The sequence below is a fragment of the Setaria italica genome, chromosome VII, assembly GCF_000263155.2.
Source record: "Setaria italica strain Yugu1 chromosome VII, Setaria_italica_v2.0, whole genome shotgun sequence".
NCBI lineage: Eukaryota > Viridiplantae > Streptophyta > Magnoliopsida > Poales > Poaceae > Setaria > Setaria italica.
Window position 1 is genome coordinate 35939877 of NC_028456.1, and position 20034 is coordinate 35959910.

At 41.8% G+C, this 20034-nt stretch overlaps 3 protein-coding genes across 3 annotated transcripts; all 3 read left to right on the forward strand.

The window, feature by feature from the left end:
* Window positions 1–108: 108 nt before the first annotated feature.
* On the forward strand, window positions 109–1697 carry LOC101758206. The gene is made up of 2 exons (XM_012847653.1): window positions 109–738; window positions 1620–1697. The coding sequence occupies exons 1-2, from the start codon at window positions 109–111 to the stop codon at window positions 1695–1697; spliced, it is 708 nt and encodes a 235-aa protein (XP_012703107.1).
* A 4045-nt stretch (window positions 1698–5742) lies between these two features.
* Window positions 5743–7559, forward strand: LOC111257981. The gene is made up of 8 exons (XM_022828587.1): window positions 5743–6062; window positions 6166–6250; window positions 6332–6668; window positions 6753–6807; window positions 6906–6993; window positions 7087–7170; window positions 7258–7323; window positions 7392–7559. Exons 1-8 carry the CDS (start codon window positions 5743–5745, stop codon window positions 7557–7559), a joined length of 1203 nt encoding a protein of 400 aa, XP_022684322.1.
* A 5748-nt stretch (window positions 7560–13307) lies between these two features.
* LOC101758610 (pentatricopeptide repeat-containing protein At1g52620) lies at window positions 13308–15425 on the forward strand. Its single transcript, XM_004978340.1, has one exon. The coding sequence runs from the start codon at window positions 13308–13310 to the stop codon at window positions 15423–15425; it is 2118 nt and encodes a 705-aa protein (XP_004978397.1).
* The last annotated feature ends 4609 nt before the right edge of the window (window positions 15426–20034 follow it).

Sequence of the window (20034 nt, forward strand, 5' to 3'; positions counted from 1 at the left end):
TATGCAATTAGTTTTGTAATTAGCTCATGTTTAGTCCTTCTAATTAGCATCCAACACCACCTGGTCTACCCATCACCCTACCGGCCCACCGTCGTCGACAGGAACAGGATGGGGCGGGGCTGCGCGGTTGCTCTCGCGGCGGCGGCGGCGGCGCTGCTGGTGTCGCTGCCTATGCTGCTGGTGTTGCCGCCGGACGCGGACACGTACGAGCAGGAGAGCCGCCGGATGTTCATGGAGTGGAAGGCCAGGTTCAAGAAGACCTATAAATACGCCGGCGAAGAGGAGTGCCGCTACGCGGTGTTCAAGGAGAGCCGCTGCCGCGTCGCCTGGGCCAGGGCCGCCGGGGTGACCACATCTGGCCTCAACGGTCTCGCCGCCCGCTCCAATGAGGAGATCTACCGCGGGCACGGGGTCGAGAAGGGGGAGGGATCGTACGAGCAGGAGACCCGCCGGATGTTCGTGGGGTGGAAGGCCAAGTACGGCAAGACCTACAGAGACGTCGGTGAGGAGGAATGCCGGTACCGGTTGTTCAAGGGCAACCGCCGCGCCGTCGTCTGGCTCAACGCCGCCGCCGCCGCCGGGCAAAACGCGTATGACATCAACCAATTCGGTGACCTAACCAACGAGGAGGTACGCCAAAGCTGCTACCCGGAGATGGTAGACCAAGAGCTGAGCGCCAGGTGCCAAGCCGCCGCCCCCTACCCGGACCCCGAGCATGGGAGGCGGATTTGGTACCAGGTAATCATCTTCTTTTTTTTAATGAAACTGTTGCTAGCTGTTTTTAGTTTCTTTATTATCATTGTTGTTTCTTTACATGTGGTTGATTACCATTCGCATGAAATGGGGATTATGGATTTTGTTTCCCGCTCCCACGAACTAGTCCTCTGATTATTGATTTTGTTTGGTCAACTGCACTAGTTTCTTTCGGTATCCATATGAACACAAGTAGGGGGATGCCTTCTGCCTGCAGATCATGAGACCAAACGCCTATTTCAACGGTGTACCAGTTTGTAATGGCTTCGTATGTGCAAAGAACTCATGAGATTTTGAGTAGTGCCTTGGTCGGTAGACAAGGGAACAATATTCCAGAGCTAACCACAAGTATGTGGAGATTTTTGTTAACCTCTCTTTGGATATGATTTGATTAACCTAGCAGTTCAATTTGTATTATTACTACTAGTATATGGTAACTGGGAATTCCTACATGGTTTTACCCAAAGTTGTATAATTGTGTGATTCTATTACCGACTGGAGTACAGCATGGAAGAGAATCGAGGGTTTGGTTTTATGATCAATGAGTGTTATAGAAAAACATATTCCTTTGATCAAACATGGACATTAAAGTTTCTCAGCATTTGGACTGAGATAAGCTTAGCTGAAGAGGGGGGAAATTATATAGTGTGCTAATGCTTGATATGCTGGTGTGGTGGATCCATGTCGTTTTTCTCTAATAATGGATGATCTCTCCATCTGCTATCATTTGACATGATGCTAAATAGCCTGTTGGTCTTGGAAACATCTTAAGTCTGAATCTCGTGTGGATGTTTCTTAATCCTATTGGTACCAGTGTTTAATCATATATATAATTCTCATTCACTACTATTTACTTTTTTTTATAGGTTTGCCGGTGCATTGCTACGGAAGCGGAGTCTGGAGGTAGCGCCGTTCCTGGAGATGAAGCACACATGTGGATCTGAACATCACTTGTGTGTGTTGCTGGATAATTTTAGAATAAAGATGTTGCTAATGTAATATGGTAAATTGGAGATGAAAATGTATGTATGCATTTCGAAGCTATGATTAAGAAAGATTGTTGTTTCTCATGGGTGGGGTGTTTTCGGCTATTTGCTATGTCAAACTGGCGGGCCTCCTAGGACAACCGTTCCATCGTAATATATGACTCTTAAAAAGGCCTCTCGCAGAAATGCAACAAGAGGGTTACCCTCGCAGCAAGCTCTACAGCTAACCTCGCAACAAGCAGGTCTTCAAGAACCTTACCTCACAGCAGGCTCTACATCACAGCAAGCTCTACCTTCGCAGCAAAAGCTTTACCCTCGAGGCAAGAATCCATGCAACGAGCAAAGCGAAGCTAGAGATCTACGCTGGTCAATCCTGTTGACGGTTTCGTCCGCCTCTTGGTGGCGATTTTTTCAGTCAAGTGATCGAAGCTGGTACGTGAAAAATGATAACACATGCTCAAAATGAACGCTTCGGCGGCGGCTTCGGAGCTCATTTTCAATGCAATGTCTTGTCCCCCTTGAGACTAAGTTCAAATTGATAGTCGAAGCAACCAAGAGTTGCGATATCGACTAGAGCTTGATGCTTGAAGTAAGTCCATAAAAGCTTGAACACGAGCAAACTTTTGTCGACTTATCTGCTTACTTGTATTATAACTATCTCACGGACCTTAGTCCTGCAGGTTACAACTCATATATTGATGTTTCCTTTCCCTAACATGCAGATTCTCACCATTGTAAGTCGTACCCATGTATACCTATGACTTATACCCTCGCACATACAAAACATTTCATTCATATGCATCAAAGCATGCATCGAATCATCACAATGCAGGACGCATTACTTTTATGCATGAATCGCATCAACAACAAGTTGCGTAACCTCGCGTCAGTACGCGGAGGAGAGTATGATTTTCCATGATCAAGTGCAACAACAAGTTGCGTCATCTCGCGTCAGTATGCGGAGGAGAGTATGATTTTCCATGATTAAGTGCAACAACAAGTTGCGCAACCTCGCGTCAGTACACGGAGGAGAGTGATTTTCCATGATCAAGTGCAACAACAAGTTGCGCAACCTCGTGTCAGTATGCGGAGGAGAGTATGATTTTCCATGATCAAGTGCAACAATAAGTTGCGTAACCTCACATCAGTAGACAAAAGGAGTTGATAGAGGCTGGCTGATTGGGAGTCAGGATGGTTTGGCCGGTATGGGCCTGAGGTGGGCCAGATGAAGATTAGATGAAGAAGGGAATTGGCCCGTGGGGAGATAGTAACCAACTCCGATACAAGTTGTGTTTCTAAATATTTGTTGTCGTTTAAAATTAGAGATAGATCCTAGTCGGTTAAGAAATTGGTTGTAAAAAGGGTATCAATAGCTGCCTCGTGAGGCTTGTAAACAACAACATCAATCAATACAATAAATCTACTTTTTTCCCATACTTTACTTTCAAGTCGGCGACTTCGCCAAAACCTTTTCTTTTCATGAGTTCGTACGAGTTGGCGGGGCTGCATCGACACGATCTCCAGCCGATTGGTAAGTTCCGCTTATCGAGTAATATCTAAGTTTTAACTTTGGGTGCATCGCTGTTGTTTCGTTTAGATTTATTCACCAGTTATCGATATTAACTAGAATTATAGGTTTTACCTGTTGTTTTAGTTTTATCACAGTTATCCAGCTTGAGACATGAACTGTCAACTTTTCATTATTATTTTTTTATTATCATATAGCCGATTAGATTTGTTCGAAGTGTTGCCTTTGTAGTGTTGTTTAGGTTGCTCTAGTAATTTTCTTTACAGTTGCTACGTGGTTATCAGCTGTTTATAGCCTGTCATCTCTACAGTAAATCGGCCGATTTGCTGATACGCTTTTCAAGACAGATCGAAACTTTAGCCGATCGAAATCCCTGGAATTTAATACTTTTCTTCCCTTATCAATCAATAGGTCAGATTGACTGGCACGCCGTGCGAACCGCACCAGGGCAATAACCCGAACAGGAGTTAAGCAGATTCTCCCAGGTCGTGTGTCCGACGCTGAGGGTCATCGGCTGATTTTCAGCGCCAACACATGGAGGTAACGGCTATTTCATGGAAGTTTTCTAAGCAGACTATGACAACGACCTCTACTAATCATTCTAAAATTATTGCTCTATACGAGGCATTACGAGAATGTGTATGGCTTCGCAGAATGATTAACCACATACAACAGTCATGTGGTATTGGTTCAATTGAATCACCTACAATTATCTATGAAGATAATTCCGCTTGTGTTACACAAATGCAAACAAGTTACATAAAGAGCAATATCACTAAGCATTTTGTTCCTAAACTGCTTTATCCCGATGAATTACAAGAAAGCGGGGAAATAAACATCTTGAAAATCAAATCATGTGATAATCTTGCTGATCTATTTACTAAGTCCTTACCTTCTGTATTTCAAAATTTGGTACATGGAATTGGTATGTAGAGACTTCAAGATTTGCCAGAATCAGGGGTAGATATCTCCTAAATATTAACGTGTACCAACATCATATTAAACTCTTTTCTTTCACAAGTTTTACTCATAAGGTTTCTTGTTAAAGTTTTTAATGAGGTAATATTAACATAAGCACGTGTCATATTTCCTATTTTCCCCACTAGGTTTTTTTTTGGAAAATATCAAAGATACATATTGCCCTCACAACTCATCCATAGTTTTTCCCTTAAAAGGTTTTTCATGTGAGTTATTAAGAGGCAATGCCAATAATATGTTGTCATATTTTCTCCTAATTTTCCCACTAGGTTTTTACAGGAGTTTTAGCAACATATCAATTTATATTGCTCCTCATATTTTTCCTGAAATGTTTTGGGGGGAATATATATGTCGTATCTCCAATATTTTTCTCACTGGATTTTTAAGGGGATACCAATAACATAGTGATTTATTTAATCACACTCATATATGCTATTTTCTCCTTATTTTCCTATAAGGTTTAAAGAAGTTTTTATAGCGTATTTGTACATACATATTCCTCGGATTTTTCCCACAAGATTTTTCTGGAGGAATCCAAGATACAACTACATTGATCTCAAAGAAAATTCGATCAAGGGGGAGTGTTACAAACAGTGCGTCTAACCGACGCCTCTTCACGAAGTGATCTGATCCATCAAGTACAAGTTTAGTGAATAGGATTAGACAGTTAGTTTTCTCCCAAAGGGCATGCCCTTTGGGAACAGTCGTGTCCCTTCGTGACACCCCTTCACATGTATATATTCAAGATATCAATGAAACAAGACAGTTCTTTTTCCAAAATTCTCTGTTCATTTACATTCCAGTTTAACACATCTAAACAGGCCCTAATAAACGGGTACTGCTGTACGTACTAGACTTGGGATTGGGGGCAAAAGAGGCAGATCATCAAATTTCCTTTTCATCAGAGATTCAAACCCTCTTCCTCCGAAAAAGTGGAAAACCCACGCGTTGCCTTCGCTAGCTGTCCCTCGTCGCGACTCCCGCGCCGCCGCCGCCGCCTCACTCCGTCGCCACCATGGCGCTTGTCGGTCCCGCTCTTGTCACCTGACCGGACCGCCACCGCCACCAAACTCTAGTCCGCTTCGAGCTTTTCGCGTACGCCGCCGGTCCGTCCCCACCCTAACCCAAGGCTAAACCCTACCCGCCGCCCCTGCATTCTCCCCAGACCCCAGCAGGAAGCTGAGAGCGACCGCGAGCGGCGCCACCGGAGGGAGCGGACGCGAGCCGCGATGAAGAAGGGGGAAGTGGGTGCACGCGCCGGCTTCCGCCCTGCCTAGTGACTGGCGCCCGTCGGGGAAGGCGGCAGGTTTTCATCGTACTTTTTTACCTCCTTTCTTGCATTTGATGATGTGTTTCTAGATGTTCTACTTGTGGGTATATACAACTGTTACTACCAATTTCGTTGGATTGCTATAATATCTGATTTTGTCAAATTTGTTGCATTTACGTTGAACGATATGATTTTGTAGCTGTCACGTCCACCATCAGAACGTGATCATGTTTCTCTACAAGTTAGTGGAGATCAGTTATGGTGGCCGCAACAGATACATTGTATGCCAAGCAAAAAATGGACCTGCTTGTCCTCTCATTGCTGTGGCTAATTTTCTCATTCTGAGCCGAGGTGCCAATATCAGGCCTAACAGTAATGGATATGTATCCCAACAACATCTTTTCAATTTAGTCACCATCTATCTGAACCTTGAACTTGGAAGGAAATTCAAACATGACAAAGTGAAGATTTCTGAGGTTAAGGCGGAGCTTCTGGCAGCATTACCAAACTTTGCAAATGGACTCTTTATCAATCCACATTTCAACAGGTGTGTTAAGGTTACTGTTTGCTAATCACTAGTTGTGTCTGTGCATGCCTAGTGTTGTAGTTAATTAATTATATTGTTGTGTTTTGCAATATCATAATTGCAGCATGAGCCACTTTGATAAGACCCCTGAACTGAGTTTGATGGAATGTCTTGGTATTCCTCTCCTTCATAGCTGGATAGACAATGAGGTATGTTTGTTTGAGTTTTGTGTGTTAAGATCAATGCTGCCTCTGCAATTGGGTATCAACATTGTTCTTACTCTGTGTTAGGACTCCAAAACTGCGAGTGTACTTGATCTGATTGATCTGGATATTCCCCGCAAATCAATGGAGTCTATTCAGAAAGAAAATTCTGCAGAGTGTACTGCATCATTAACAACCAAAGTTGAGGTTGTGAGAAACAACACCAATGAGGATGCTCAAGAGTCCAGCCATGACATTGCCGCGAGGGTACTTGATCTGTTTGATCCGGATATTTTCCACAAATTAATGGAGTCTATTCAGAAAGAAAGTTCTGCAGAGTGTACTGCATCATTAACATCCGAAGTTGAGGTTGTGAGAAACACCACCGATGAGGACGCTCAAGAGTCCAGCCATGACATTAGAAGTGAGATGTTTTCTCTCAGATTATTTGGCATTTTAAATCCCATCATTATTGCTATGTGATGTATACTATTGATATTATTTGTAGGCAAGCTGATTAAAGACTCTACGGAGAATATGAAGGCACAACTGACATCATATGGGTATGGATGGGTTTATTATGTACATTTAAGCTTAAGAAAACTTAAATTGTTGACATTAGTTCCTAATGTTGGGACCTTTTTTTCCCCAAAATTTGTAGAGTATCATGCCTGTGTGACCACATGCTTCAAGAAAAGCAGGAACTGGCAGTTTTATACAGGAATGGACATTTTCTTCTTATTCACGTGGTATATCCTCTTCTCCTTTCTATTAAACTATTGATGATCGTCAAGAGCTGTTCATATGTTCATTGCTTATTATGTTGTTCATTCTTTTTTTAGCACGAGGACACATTGCATACTTTGCAGACAGACTTAGATCTGAGGACCATCCATCCTAATGCTCAATGGCAAATATTGGATGATGTGAGTCATGCAATTCCACAACTTCTTTCTTCTGAGATGATGCGATTTTGTTTTTTAGTTTTTTCTTTGCCAATCAACAACATTTAGGTGCACGGAGACAATTTCTTTGTGACGGGCAATTTCCGTCCTATCAAGGATGAAGATGAGGATAAAGTGAGTTTGGCTGCTCTAAATTTTCTTGCTTCTGTTTTCTTATCTGATTATAAACAAAATGACAACAGGTGAGGGCACTTTATCTTCAAAATCGGTATCAGTGTAGAATTCGAAGATATGAGAGGGCATCTGAAAAACCCTTAGAAAACCTTGCCAAAAAGGCGGCAGAAGCAAGTAAACACGAGGATGAGCTTTTAAAGATTCTTGAAAAGGAAAAGCTCAACAAAGAAAGGTAAATACATTTACAGTTTACTGTATTGATATTCAACTCTTCTTTAAAATAGAAAAAAAAATTCAAAAGTATTACTATTTGACTTCCTTTCAGAAAAGCCAAGAAAAAGGCGAAACACAAGCTAAGGTGCAAAGCTAATCAGGTTGATGGTACTCCTGAAGCCACATCACTTCAAAAGCAGCAGAACATTGTGGTTATCACAGACAGTGCTCATGAAACAATACCACCTCAACAAGAGCAGGATGTTGAGGTTATCCAAGATGTTACTCCAGGAGTCTCACCACTTCAACATGAGCAGAATACTGTGGTTATCCCAGACAGTGCTCCTGAAACCATACCACCTCAACAAGAGCAGAATATTGAGGTTACCCAAGATGGTACTACTGGAGCCGCACCCCTTCAACAAGATCAGAAAGCTGAGGTTATCCCGGACAGTACTGCTGCAGCCACAGCACATCAAGAAGAAGAAAATACTGTGATTCTCTCTTATGATACTAAGTGGGTTGCTGGAAGATTTCTGAAGTTCCTCACTGAGTAAGCACATTCATTGTGTACTATTCTTTTGATTCTTTGTGAGTTGATTCCTTGAACATGTGATTTTTTGTTAGTTGATTCCTTGTACATTTCATTCTCCAGCTTCAATTATTATGGAAAGAGTGCAACGCCCTATTTTGAAGCAGAAATAAAAGCGATGAAGATTCGGAATCTTTATGAGATGTCCATCCACTACAATGACATTCACCATGACTGTGAAGAACTTGCTATAGTTATTCGTGATCATTATGATAGGTACTACACTTTCGCTTTAATGCTATTTTAGATTCCATGAAACTTGCAGTATTAGAGCTTGAGTTCTTTTACATTTTATTTTCCAGTGTTTTGGAAGATTTAAGAGGTTCACTTGTCAAATATCTGGTAGCACATGCTGTTGAGGTAAAGATGGCTGAGGAAGCTGTACTTAAAATCCATGGCAGGCCTATTAGGTAGGTTTGTTCTTTATTTTCTTCTTTTGTGTAATATAAAAAGCATTCTGATCCTTTTATATATTTATATAAATTGTTTTCCTGTCTTCTTTCCTTGTTGGATCAAGTTATGTTTCACCTTTAGCCTACCCAACTTGCTTGGGACTAAAAGGTTATGCTGTTGTTGTAGAATTATTCTGATTGCAATCTTCTTTTGCATACAGCTACCGATCTTTTGTTGATTTCGCTGAAGAAAACCGTAGTGCCTTGACAGAATTTCATGAGATTTATATGAAGACTGTTGCCAAATGTACAAGTGAACTTGGACGGAGAATGGCAAGAGGATACCTAAGATATATAATTGATATGCACAAGAAAGGCCTTTGCTGGCAAGGAGATTGGAAGGACAGTGATATGAAAGTTCGAAGTGATGGCAGAGAATTTACCATAACAAAAGTGCCAGAGTACAATATATCCAAGGATGGCATGAAGGAGGACTTCAAGAAATTCTTTGAAATTCTGTTCCCATACTATATGCACGAGAGTGAAGAAACCAATTCAGTTTCTGGTAAAATTGAAAAGAAGAAAGTGCTTCCCTATTATTTTCTGCAATTTCAGCAAGATTGTGCAGAAGTACCTCATCCACAAAGAGAGTCAGTAAAGTTTGAGAATTTCCAGAAATTTTTGGGTTCTCATCCGGCATTTATGTCCCCATTAGCAATGACCACCTTCATTGGCGATCTTTTTATCAGTTGTGACAATCTGCGTCACCATAATGCTGAGTTCTTGCCATTGCAAGATAAAACAGCTAAAATGGTTGATTGGATAGACCATGCAAAAAACTTGTGCAAGCCCTTTAGAGATATATACTACCTTGTTACTTCAGCAGCTTATGAGCCTGGCTACTGGTATTTCTTGAATTTCCTTAGAAATTTTATTCAGCATATGCGTATGGACAAACCGGTACGTCCATGTTTTCATTTAATATTTTGTTTTAGTTTCTTGTATTCCCTCTACCCACAAGCCTTGCAAGATTTCACATGACAAAATTGGTAAATCATAGTCCTCCTAGGCTATTATTGTTAAATAGAGCACACCAGTTTGAATGGATATGGCAGCATAGCCCTTTATGTTCTTGTTAAGCAGGATCCAAGACAATGTGATGCTTTAGCATGCATGTACTTTTGAAACCATATGATGAACGGTGTCCTAATAAGAATGAGTATGCTTGTAAAGTGTTCTGAGCAGATAAGATTTATCTAGGATAATAGCCTACTAATTAAAGTGAGTAATCTCACTACTGTCAAGCCTAGTCGTCAGTTGTCCTGCTGCTGTTGCTCCACCAATGTTGGAAAGTGCGGTAAATACTGCAACATAAGGTCAGCCATGTAGGAGAAGGCTTCTCCAATCTCCATTTTTGCAGCATAAGCAACTAGCTGATGTTATACTCCCTCTGCTCATAAATATGACGCTTTAACCAAGTCCTGGTCAAACTTTTAAAACTTCGACCACTGATAGCTCTCAAAATACTTTCTTTAGATTTTAGAAACATAGAAATCACATGTAGGTTTGTCAGGGTAAACATACATTTATTAGATATTACATATTCTTATACAACATGGTACCTCGAAGACTGTAAAAAGTCAACAACGCAAGTATTTGACAGGAGTAGTACCTTTTGCATCCACTTTGTTTCCAATCATCACTTGATAAGATGATAATCTTGGGATTTCAGATAATGGCGTCAAAAACACATCATTTGCTTGTCCTTTATTTCAATTAATCATTAGGGAAAATAAACATGTGTAATGCGAACATCCTTACAATTCATGAAGACTTTGTGAAGTTTGATGCCAGGGTAAGATAATTGGAAATAGGATGGGTAGGCAGCTGATGAAATGCTTGGCACTACATGCACAAATTTGTGAGTCTGTCAAACTACTTCACTCCAGCAAAAAAGGCTGGCTGATTTGGTGGGGACGAGGGGCCTGATTGAGACTTGAGAGTTGAGAGGTAGTTTTTGGTCTCAGAGAATCGGAAGTTAGGGAGGACTATTATCCAAGTGTATCATGCTTTTCAGTTCACTCTTTGTTAAGCTTTTTCATGGCCCAATTTGTTTTGTATGTGTCGCAGTTATGTTACATTCTTACTTCACTATCATACTGATCCTGTTCTCCTATCTCATCCTGGAAACACTTTGTATTATATCTCATTATGGAATCTCACATGCCTGTATCAAATAGCATGTATTGATTCATTTTTGTGTTATGTAGGACCAGGATATAGCTGTCAGTGGTATAATGATTGGATATCATTTAGAAATATATGTGCCACCTTTTATTTTATTTGTATTGAACAACTGCGACATGAATAGCCTGTAAGTATTTTTTTTGCTACTCTTTTTTTGTATTGCATGTATGTTAGGTATTTGAGATTGCATTTATTAAAGTTAATTTTCTTTATGTAGGTTCCTCTCCTCATCATGGAATAGGTTTGAAGAATCTCAGTAAGCTTTGAACCCAATGAAAAATGAAGTGAGTCTCATTTGATTGACTGCTTTTCTGTTGTATGAAATTCGGTACTCATAGGGATGTTGATATATCAAATAGTGGGTTTTCCCTATTCATATTCATATTTAATATGAATAAAATTGATATTCAACATTGTCAATTCGAATTAACATCTTCGTAATTTGTGTGATGTGAAGACATCATAGTTGAAGTTAATCATCTCTTTATATAATTGTCTTTTTCAAACAGTGAACCATAGAATTCCTCACTTGTCCGAGGGTTCAGCTCCTCTGCTCTGCTGCAGCTTATAGCTATAGCTGTTATGGACAAGCATCACAAGCTGGCTAGTAGATATGATCCTTTTATCTATTTTGGTTAACTAATATCTAATTGTATCAGTCTTTCTCAAGTTTCTTGCATGCTATTCAAATCCTCATTTGCTGCCCTTTAATTTTTGCTGCAGTTTCATATATATGCGCATCTCCATACGACTCTTTTTCTGTTGTTTGAGTGTCATTTGAGTTTGGGTTTTTTTATAGGTTAACTAAATTTTTCTGAAAACAAATGTCAACGCACATTTATAATCACTATTTTCCCTTTGCAGTTCATTAACAATGGATACATATCCTGATCCTGCCACTCTAGCGAAAGCAATGGGTGCAAGAAAGAGTGTTGTGACAGTCTTGGTTGAGAAAAAATGAACTGATGGTATTGTACTTGATAGGTATGGCTTCAATTTTATCATCAAATCAAGAGGTGGCAAAGCTCTTGTTTTCACTTGCGAGCATGTGCTTCATGGATCCAAAAGCCTTGGCTTTGATATAAAAAAGGAAGATATTTTTTAGGGAATGGTTGAGGAGAAGGAAGATATTTTTTAGGGAATAGGTGAGGAGAAGGAAGATATTTTTTAGGGAACGGGTGAGGAGAAGTCTGGAATAAGGTCACTTAAAAAAGCATTCATTTGTTAACTTGACTATAATTAAAGTGACTGGATTGGCTAAGAAAGTGCAGGTAGTTTGTTGCTTGAGATGACTTACCAGTTGGGACGTGTGCTATTAGGTATGTTTCTTTAGGCCTGGTTTGATTTCTCCTGCTTATTTTTAGCACACGTCAAATCAAATGTTTAGATACTAATTAGAAGTATTAAACGTAGACTATTTACAAAACCCATTACATAAGTGGAGGCTAAACGGCGAGATGAATCTATTAAGTCTAATTAGTCCATGATTTGACAATGTGTTGCTACAGTAAATATTTGACAATGTGTTGCTACCCTAAACCCTTAACTGTTATAACGTTAGACCATGTTGGCATGTAATCAGACTACGTGATTTCCACACATGTCCATGTGTTTGTTGTTATTGTACTGTAGTTTTACTCGCCTTTGCTGCACCAAGCACATTCACCGTCCTTGTGTGAGCATGGTTAACTCAAATGGTGAGTTATTGTCTCATAATAATAAACAAACACCTCCTGAATTGGAAAGAGTATCCCTCATCTATATACTAAACTGGGAGAGCGCTTGGCTCTGTTCTCGGACAATCTGTTGTTTCCATGTACGCTCTTTCCGGTTCCCAGATTATTTCGAGTGGAAGAAAAAATTCATCAGCCGTCCTAGTTATTCATCTCGTAAAAGAAAACTCACCGCGTTTATTATTGACATTGTTCTACTTAAATTAATCATGTTGCTCAATCTGTGATCAATCTTAGCTCAGACATTTCTTGCATTTTTTCTCGAGATGCGAAAAACTTGAGTTATATCGACTTTGATAAATCGTAAAATGATATATATTCTGGGACGAAAGGAGCATATTTCAAAAAGAAGACTAGAAGCTTGATATGTCCGAGTGGTTAAAGACAGACTTGAAATTGGCGCCTTTGTTCCAGTTCTTCGCACTTGCCGCCGCCCAACGCATCGTTTGATTTGATGTCAAGAAGGCTCCTGCCCCGTATCACCCCGCTCCCGCGCCGCCGCCGCAACCCGAGCTCACCTCCGATCACCCCGGCCCTCGCGGCCTCCGTCGAGCACATCCTCACCACCCGCTCCACTAACCCGGCCTGGCCACGCTCCTACCCTCCCCGCTCTCGGACGCGCGCCTCGCCGCCGCCGTCTCCTCCCTCGCCGACCCCGACCTCGCGCTCGCGCTCCTCGCCTGGTCCCAGACCCACCACCATGACTCGCTCCCAGGCCTCGCCGCCACCCCTCTCGCCCACTCCGCGCTGCTCCGCTTCCTCGCCCGCGCCGGCCGCTTCGACGCCGCGGAGGCCACGCTCCAGTCCATGTCGTCCCGCGCGGGCGACGGCGTCGTGGCGGCCGCGCCAACGCTCGCCTGCCTCGGCGAGCTCGCAGCCGCCTACGCCGACGCCGGAATGGACGGGAAGGCCGCCGAGATGTGCCAGCGCTCCAGGGAGCTGTACGGCGCTCTTCCCAGGGCGGCAGACTGCAACCGCCTCCTCAGGCTCCTCGTGCAGCGCCGGCGCTGGGAGGACGCCCGGAAGCTGTACGACGAAATGCTTGCCGAGGAGGGCGGCGCGGATGACTACAGCACCTGCGTGATGTTGCGAGGGATGTGCTTGGAAGGGCGGGTGGAGGAAGGGAGGAAGCTGATTGAGGCTAGGTGGGGAGCGGGGTGCATTCCGCATCCCGTGTTCTACAATGTACTGATCGATGGGTATTGCCAGCGCGGGGAAATTCGGAGGGGAATGTTGCTGTTGGGTGATATGGAGATGAAGGGATTCTTGCCGACCGAGGTGACATATGGAGTTATCATTACCTGGCTCGGGCAGAAAGGTGATTTGGAGAGGATTGGGGGTTTGCTTGGCGAGATGAAGGTGAGAGGATTGTCCCCCAATGTGCAGATTTACAGCACTGTCATTGATGCTGTGTGCAAACGCCACTCAGCATCGCAGGCAATGGTTGTTCTGAAGCAAATGTTTGCGAGCGGTTGTGATCCAGATGTTGTCACGTTTAATACTTTGATATCAGCTTTTTGCCGAGAAGGTCGTGCTCACGAGGCTGAGAAACTTTTGAGAGAGGCCATTAGGAGAGAGTTGGAGCCAAATCAAAATAGCTACACTCCTTTGATTCATGCCTTCTGCATCGGAGGAGATGTGACGGTTGCATCAGATTTTCTCGTGGAAATGATGGAAGGAGGGCATACTCCTGATGTCATCACGTTTGGAGCACTAATTCATGGCCTTGTTGTTTCTGGGAAGGTAACTGAGGCCCTGAGTGTCAGGGATAAGATGATGGAGAGACAGGTGATGCCTGATGTCAACATATATAATGTATTGATTAGTGGTTTATGCAAGAAACAAATGCTTCCCGCAGCTAAGAACCTTCTTGCAGAGATGCTTGAGCATAATGTCCAGCCTGATAAATATGTATATACCACGTTGATTGATGGTTTCATCAGGAGTGGGAATATTAGTGACGCAAAGAAAATATTTGAATTCATGGAACAAAAGGGAGTCTGCCCTGATGTTGTTGGCTACAATGCTATGGTAAAAGGATATTGTCAGTTTGGAATGACGGATGAGGCAATTCTATGCATGAGCAGCATGAAAAAGGTTGGCTGCATTCCAGATGAGTTTACATATACTACGCTTATTGATGGCTGTGCTAAACAAGGCAACATAAGTGGAGCTCTGAGTTTGCTTTGCGATATGATGAAGCGGAGATGCAAACCAAATGTTGTTACATACTCATCATTAATAAGTGGATATTGCAAGATTAGCGATACAGACACTGCAGAATTTGTTTTTGAAAATATGCAATCTGGAGGTCTCCTTCCTAATGTTTTACACTATACAATCCTAATTGGTAGTTTATTCAAGAAAGATAAAGTAAGCAAAGCTGCTGCATACTTTGAACGTATGTTGCTTAACCGTTGCTCTCCTAATGATGTCACATCAAATTATTTAGTTAATGGGCTCACAAACAGTGTGACCTGGATCATCAACTCAAACTGTAGCAACAGTGTTAAGTTGCATGACAAGAATGCTCTGCTAGATGTGTTCAAGGGATTGGTTTCTGATGGATGGGACCCAAGGATTTCAGCATACAATGCTATTATCTTCAGCCTCTGTAGGCATAATATGCTTGGGAAGGCACTGGACTTGAAAGATAAGATGGTTAGTAAAGGATACTCGTCAGACCCTATTACTTTCCTTTCACTTCCTTATGGCTTCTGTTTTGTTGGAAAACCGAGGAACTGGGGGAGCATCCTTCCTAATGAATTTCAGAAGAATGAATTTGAGACAATCTTTAGGTGCAAGATGTTATTAGACCAGCATGCCGTTGACACAGTTAGCTGCGAAGTCTCGAGGATTATACAGTTATATGCTGAGGAGTTTCTGTCTATACAGAAACTGGAGAAGAGATTTGCTGGTTCTTGACTACGGAACTATGCTTTGCCTTGATTTTGGAAAAAGGTCTAGCTGTGATTTGAATTTTGACTCCAGAAACTGGGTACTGAGAGGAACATAGCAATCTATTCTATTGCTAAGAGACAATTTCCTTGAGCACTGAATTACAAGACTGGTTGCTGTATTACCAACTAGCAAGACAATATATTTAGTTGAGCTCTTACCTGGAGGTTCTAATCTTGATATTCGTAGATTTATTCAGTTTTGACTTTTGACAATGCTTGTCACAAATTCATTGCTTATTGCCAAACATTTCATGACAACTGACAACCAAAGTAATGCTGCTTTATGCATAATTTTCCCGGTCTTCCAGCAAATAATGTTTTCCATTCTGCAAGTATATTATATCAACTAGTATTTTGCTATTAGTGAAAGTCTGTTTCATAAAGGCAAAAAGTACTGCCAGATGCTGCCTCATAGTTTAGATAGTGACCATTTGAATCAATCTAAAGTTCTAGTGTGCATTTGTTTTTCTTTTGATGCCTGGTAAAATGTATGGATATTTGATCAGCCTTCCAGACCAAATCTTGAACTTAAGCATGTATAGATATTTTCTAGAATATTTGCATATGAATTAATAGTCTTATGTTAGTAGCTTGGAACTATTCCTTCATTTACTGAGATGCACTATTTATAGTATAAGCTATTAACTTTTTACTTGTCCAATTGCCCAATGTCTTCTAGCCGTTGCTATTTCTCTAATTCATTGATTCTGCTAGTCTATAGATATCTCTTTACTGTGGTCTGCTTATCACTCACATAGCAACAACATTGTTTTATACAACATTGTCGTATAGAAACTGCCTATATGTTAATAGATACAATATCTGGAGATATATGAGAATTTTTTTCTTGGCCCTGTTGGGACAGCTTTTTTATGAGGAACTTTTCTCCTTCTCATGCTATTGTTTCCGTATTATCTGTTTGTCATCAATTCTCAATAGTGGTTTCTTATCAATTCAATCCTACAATTTTCTTATTATATAGCTGCACATTGATCTACTGCTAAACTTATTTTCAAGGTAAAAGTGGCTTGATTTTAATAATATTTACATCTGTTCCATAATAATACAGGGAAAGGCTGTGTACAAAAGACCCAAGTGGTCAGACCCTTCCCCGGACCCTGCGCAAGTGGGAGCTACGTGCACCGGCTGCCCCCATAATAACACAGGGATATGACATAGTGATCGATTGCTAGGGAATTATGATTGCAACTGTTAGATCTCAAGAACATTGAAATGCCTTGCTGAGCCAAATCCAAGCATCTATACTGCTGTTGATCTGGACACATTTGCTTCCTGCTTATGTTTCTCTCTAAGATACCATCGTACTCTTGGATTGTCTTGCAGGTAAGCAAATTGAGCTGCTTGCACATATCACTCAGAACTAGGTATTTCTCCCTGTAGGATATTAGCTTAGACATAATTTATACTTTGCTCATACTTGTGTACATAGTTGCTGACCAAGTGACCATACTGAGTTATACTGGCCATGCTGAACTACTGACTGTATCCCTCACTATTAAGATGTGCTATGGCAAACAGTTCAACCCTATACCATCACTAGACTAGAAGTACAAACCTTATGTGTCCAATATCGCTCTTTTTGTCCAGAAGGAAAACTTGATGGAAGGCAGCTGAAATGGTCAGTTGCTTCACTGAAACGATTGGTTGATTCATTGTTAATTGTACAGAATTTCTGACTGATTCCTTCATTGCCTATGACTCGGATATCTATTGATGATCTACGACTGCACCATTTTTTTTTATTATACGGTAATGGAATTTCACCGGGTCGAACTCAGTAGTAGATGTGTCACATATAGAGAGCTGGAACAAGCCCGCGGCCACTGATCGGGCATAGAGCCATCGTAGGCGTAACTGACCATATGTATAGAAACAAAATAGAAATGACTTGGCAATAATTACTAGCTGGCTGCCTTGTGATATCAAGAACTTTCCTTGTACCTATCTGGGCCTCCCACTATCAGCTCGCAAGCCTACTAAAACAGATCTGCTACCTTTGGTTGACAAGATAGCTGATTATTTGCCAGGGTGGAAGGCTTCGTTGATGAATAGGGCTGGGAGACTCACGATGGGCAAGGTGGTGCTCACCGCATCACCTATCTACCACATGATTGTACTTGACTTGCCCAAATGGACTATCAAGGCTATTGACAAAATCATGAGGGGTTATCTTTGGAAAGGCCAAGACAAGGCAAATGGGGGTAATTGTTTGGTATCATGGCAGCGAGTGCAGCACCCACTCCAGTATGGAGGTCTGGGCGTGCACAATTTGGAACTGTGGGTTGGTCCCTGCACATCCGATGGCTATGGCTTGAAAAAACAGAGGGTTCTCGGCCATGGGCTGGTTTAGATATCCAAGTGTCACAATGTGCTCGTGCCATGCTTGAGATGGCTGTGCGCTCGGAGGTTGGTAACGGGAAATCTACTAAGTTCTGGTTGGATAGGTGGCTGGATGGCAAAACTATTCGTGAATTGGCTCCTGCTCCTTTTGCCATTATTCCACCAAAAGTCAGGAAACAAAGGACAGTGGCTCAAGCCTTGGCTAATCGAACATGGATCTCAGATATCACGGGGACCCTCACAGTGCAAGTCATTGTGGAATACTTGCAGATATGGCACTTGGTAGATGGGATGGTGCTGCAACAAGACATTGATGACCACCATATTTGGAAGCTCTCTAACACTGGTGTTTACTCAAGCAAGTCGGCCTGTGAAGCTTTCTTCACCGGTGCTGTTTGCTTTGCCCCTTGGAAGCGCATCTGGAAGTCTTGGGCGCCTTTGAGGTGCAAATTCTTCTTGTGGCTGGCAATACTCTAGCGATGCTGGACAGCAGACCGGTTGGCAAAAAGAGGACTACCTCATCCTGCCACTTGCCTGTTCTGTGATCAAGCTGAGGAGAATATCAACCACATATTGATCTCTTGTGCCTTTGCAAGACAAGTATGGTGTTCTATACTGCAGATCCTAGATCTTGCAGCAGCCTCCCCTCAGCCTGATTCCACGACCTTCTCAGGTTGGTGGTCACGGGCTGTCAAGGTCGTCCCGAAGGAATTAAAGAAAGGTTTTAATTCCTTGGTGACGCTGGTAGCCTGGGAGTTGTGGAAGATCGATGCGAGTGTGTCTTCAACGGCATTTCTCCTAGTTTGACTCAGGTGGCATGGAATGTATCTCAAGAAGGCTATGTTTGGTGTTTAGCAGGAGCTTCAGGCCTCCGAGAACTGTTGGCGCGTTCGCAAGCCCCGGGTGCGTTTCAATAGGGTCGCTGTGGCTTCCGTGAATACCAGCTTCCGTTTCTGTTTCTGTTTTTGTTTGTAGTTTCTGGTGGGAGCGATTCCCCCTATTTTTTCTTTTATTTGTTGTGTTCTGTATTCGATTTTTCTTCTCCTATTAATGAAATGACGCGCGGTTCTCCTGCGTTGATCGAGGGAAAAATGCCTTAAAAACAAACCAATATTGTATGTATCGAAATTATTTAACTAATACATATATTGCATTGCGCATCCTTGCACTCTTAGGATCATGCACCTCTATCTTTCTATTGTGTGGTAGAGTTGATTATTGCACGTGAAAGCCAACCTTCGGCGTCACTATGGAAGGAGATGGTTGTGGTGGGGCACACGGGGTTGCTCTTGGGGCAGTGCGAGAGACAAGCCTCCTTGGTTAGGTAGCAGTAGGGCCGTGGGTTTTGGTTGTCACAATAGTAGATAATACCAAATAAATATCCATCAGATATTTATTGATATGATCTACGGGAAGATAAATATGCTATACTTACCAAGAAATGCTGGTTATCCCACAAGCACAATTAACAATATGGACATAACATGCGCTAGGCTGTCTTTTCTGGTCCTCATATTGGATCAATTTGCATTCTAAAATGGACTGGACCGTAAGTTAGAGAGAATGAATCTAGCACAAAAAATATTAGGGAAATTAGAACTGTGAAAAAAGTCTCTCACAACAGATATGAACACTCAAATCAAGGAGCAAAGAAGAAGAAAAATAAAAAAGGAGTGGCCCGTGTAGCCTTGATTTTTCATTTTAATGAATGGTTGGGAAAACCCTAATTTACTGTTCCCTAAAAAAACCTAATTTACCATCACCTATTCTTTTTATGCGAGAGCAATATTATTTATCAAATGGTAAATCTAGCAAGGCGAACTGCCATGGAGATGATGAGGTATCGATGATCTGCCATTTCAGTCGTGTTGCGCATCATTTCTTCAGGCCACAATAATCGGTGCCTAATATAATGTTGGGATGGGTTTATATACTGCCAGGCTCAAGCACCACGCAAAAATTGCTCAGATCGAGCTTACAGCCAACAAAATGTTAACTGTTTATAAAAGCAAATAAAAAGTACGCCTATGTTTCAAAATCAAGAGGGATTCGAGGGAGGCCATAGAGAGCGCATAGAAAAAAAACCCAAATCGTATATTGTAATGGATAAAGAAAATCATCAAATCACAACTTCTATTCTCAAGATTTATTTTTCATGCTTCTTTTCTTCTTCCCGTGAACTTTACCTTCAATAAGGGATGTGGCAAAACATA